At 21.7% G+C, this 1,767-nt stretch overlaps 1 protein-coding gene across 1 annotated transcript; it reads right to left on the bottom strand. All coding sequences in view use genetic code 6, as the record gives it.

Moving 5' to 3' along the window:
* Positions 1 to 1,169: 1,169 nt before the first annotated feature.
* On the bottom strand, positions 1,170 to 1,607 carry TTHERM_002653313 (hypothetical protein; the record flags this gene model as incomplete). Its single annotated transcript, XM_012795150.1, has 2 exons — positions 1,170 to 1,259; positions 1,518 to 1,607. Coding segments are annotated over 2 exons (180 nt in total), but the record flags the coding sequence as incomplete, so codon positions are not given.
* Between the last annotated feature and the right edge of the window lie 160 nt (positions 1,608 to 1,767).

The following is a 1,767-nucleotide window of genomic DNA, read 5'->3' as shown; positions in this document are numbered from 1 at the left end:
CCACTTTTTAAATATTGAAGAAATAATATATCATTAAATAGTTAATTAGAAGGAAAAAATGAAGAAAGAATATGAAATAATTAGATTAATTAATTGATAATAAAAACAAAAGTTAAAAATAAAATGATGAGTTAAATTAACAAAGAAAGAACAAAAAAAAAAGCAAGCACAATAAAAAGGAAAAGAAAAGAGAGCTTTATTGTTTTAAATTATTTTTTATAATTCAAAATATCACAATCCAAAACAAATAAACTGTTTTTACGAAAGGTTAAGTGTCAAATTTGAGAGATTAATGCAATTTGCTAAACCAGAACCTAAGCCTGATGCACCTTCATCACCAATTAGATTGCGCCTTTTTAAATATTGAAGAAATAATATATCATTTAATAGTTAATTATAAGGAAAAAATGAAGAAAGAATATGAAATAATTAGATTAATTAATTGATAATAAAAGCAAAAGTTAAAAATAAAATGATGAGTTAAATTAACAAAGAAAGAAAAAAAAAAAAGCAAGCACAATAAAAAGGAAAAGAAAAGAGAGCTTTATTGTTTTAAATTATTTTTTATAATTCAAAATATCACAATCCAAAACAAATAAACTGTTTTTACGAAAGGTTAAGTGTCAAATTTGAGAGATTAATGCAATTTGCTAAACCAGAACATGTTGTGAGATGTTGTAAGATGTTGTGAGATAGGTGTAGATATAGCCTCCCCCCCTTATAATTTTAAGATTAATTTGGATTAAACAAATAAATAACAATTATTCAAATTCTAGAACTGTTATAACATCTTACTTAAAATAAAATAAAAATAAAAATATTAATAATTAAATTTAAATTTTAAGTTGTATTCTGAGTGCATTTATATGTGCGAGTATTTCTATTCTATTCTATCACCAATTTGATTGCCCCTTTTTAAATATTGAAGAAATAATATATCATTAAATAGTTAATTAGAAGGAATAAATGAAGAAATAATATGAAATAATTAGATTAATTAATTGATAATAAAAACAAAAGTTAAAAATAAAATGATGAGTTAAATTAACAAAGAAAGAACAAAAAAAAAGCAAGCACAATAAAAAGGAAAAGAAAAGAGAGCTTTATTGTTTTAAATTAGTTTTTATAATTCAAAATATCACAATCCAAAACAAATAAACTGTTTTTACTAAAGGTTAAGTGTCAAATTTGAGAGATTAATGCAATTTGCTAAACCAGAACCTAAGCCTGATGCACCTTTATCACCAATTTAATTATGACTTTTTAAATATTGAAGAAAAAATATATCATTTAATAGTTAATTAGAAGGAAAAAATGATGAAAGAATATGAAATAATAAGATTAATTAATTGATAATAAAAACAAAAGTTAAAAATAAAATGATGTGTTAAATTAACAAAGAAAGAACAAAAAAAAAGCAAGCACAATAAAAAGGAAAAGAAAAGAGAGCTTTATTGTTTTAAATTAGTTTTTATAATTCAAAATATCACAATCCAAAACAAATAAACTCTTTTTACGAAAGGTTAAGTGTCAAATTTGAGAGATTAATGCAATTTGCTAAACCAGAACCTAAGCCTGATGCACCTTCATCACCAATTTGATTGCGACTTTTTAAATATTGAAGAAATAATATATCATTTAATAGTTAATTATAAGGAAAAAATGAAGAAAGAATATGAAATAATTAGATTAATTAATTGATAATAAAAGCAAAAGTTAAAAATAAAATGATGAGTTAAATTAACAAAGAAAGAACAAAAAAAAAGC

The sequence above is a fragment of the Tetrahymena thermophila genome (genome assembly GCF_000189635.1).
Source record: "Tetrahymena thermophila SB210 genomic scaffold scf_8255527, whole genome shotgun sequence".
NCBI classification, from domain to species: domain Eukaryota; phylum Ciliophora; class Oligohymenophorea; order Hymenostomatida; family Tetrahymenidae; genus Tetrahymena; species Tetrahymena thermophila.
The sequence above is the reverse complement of the archived record's forward strand: the minus strand, read 5'-3'. Positions and strand labels throughout refer to the sequence as shown.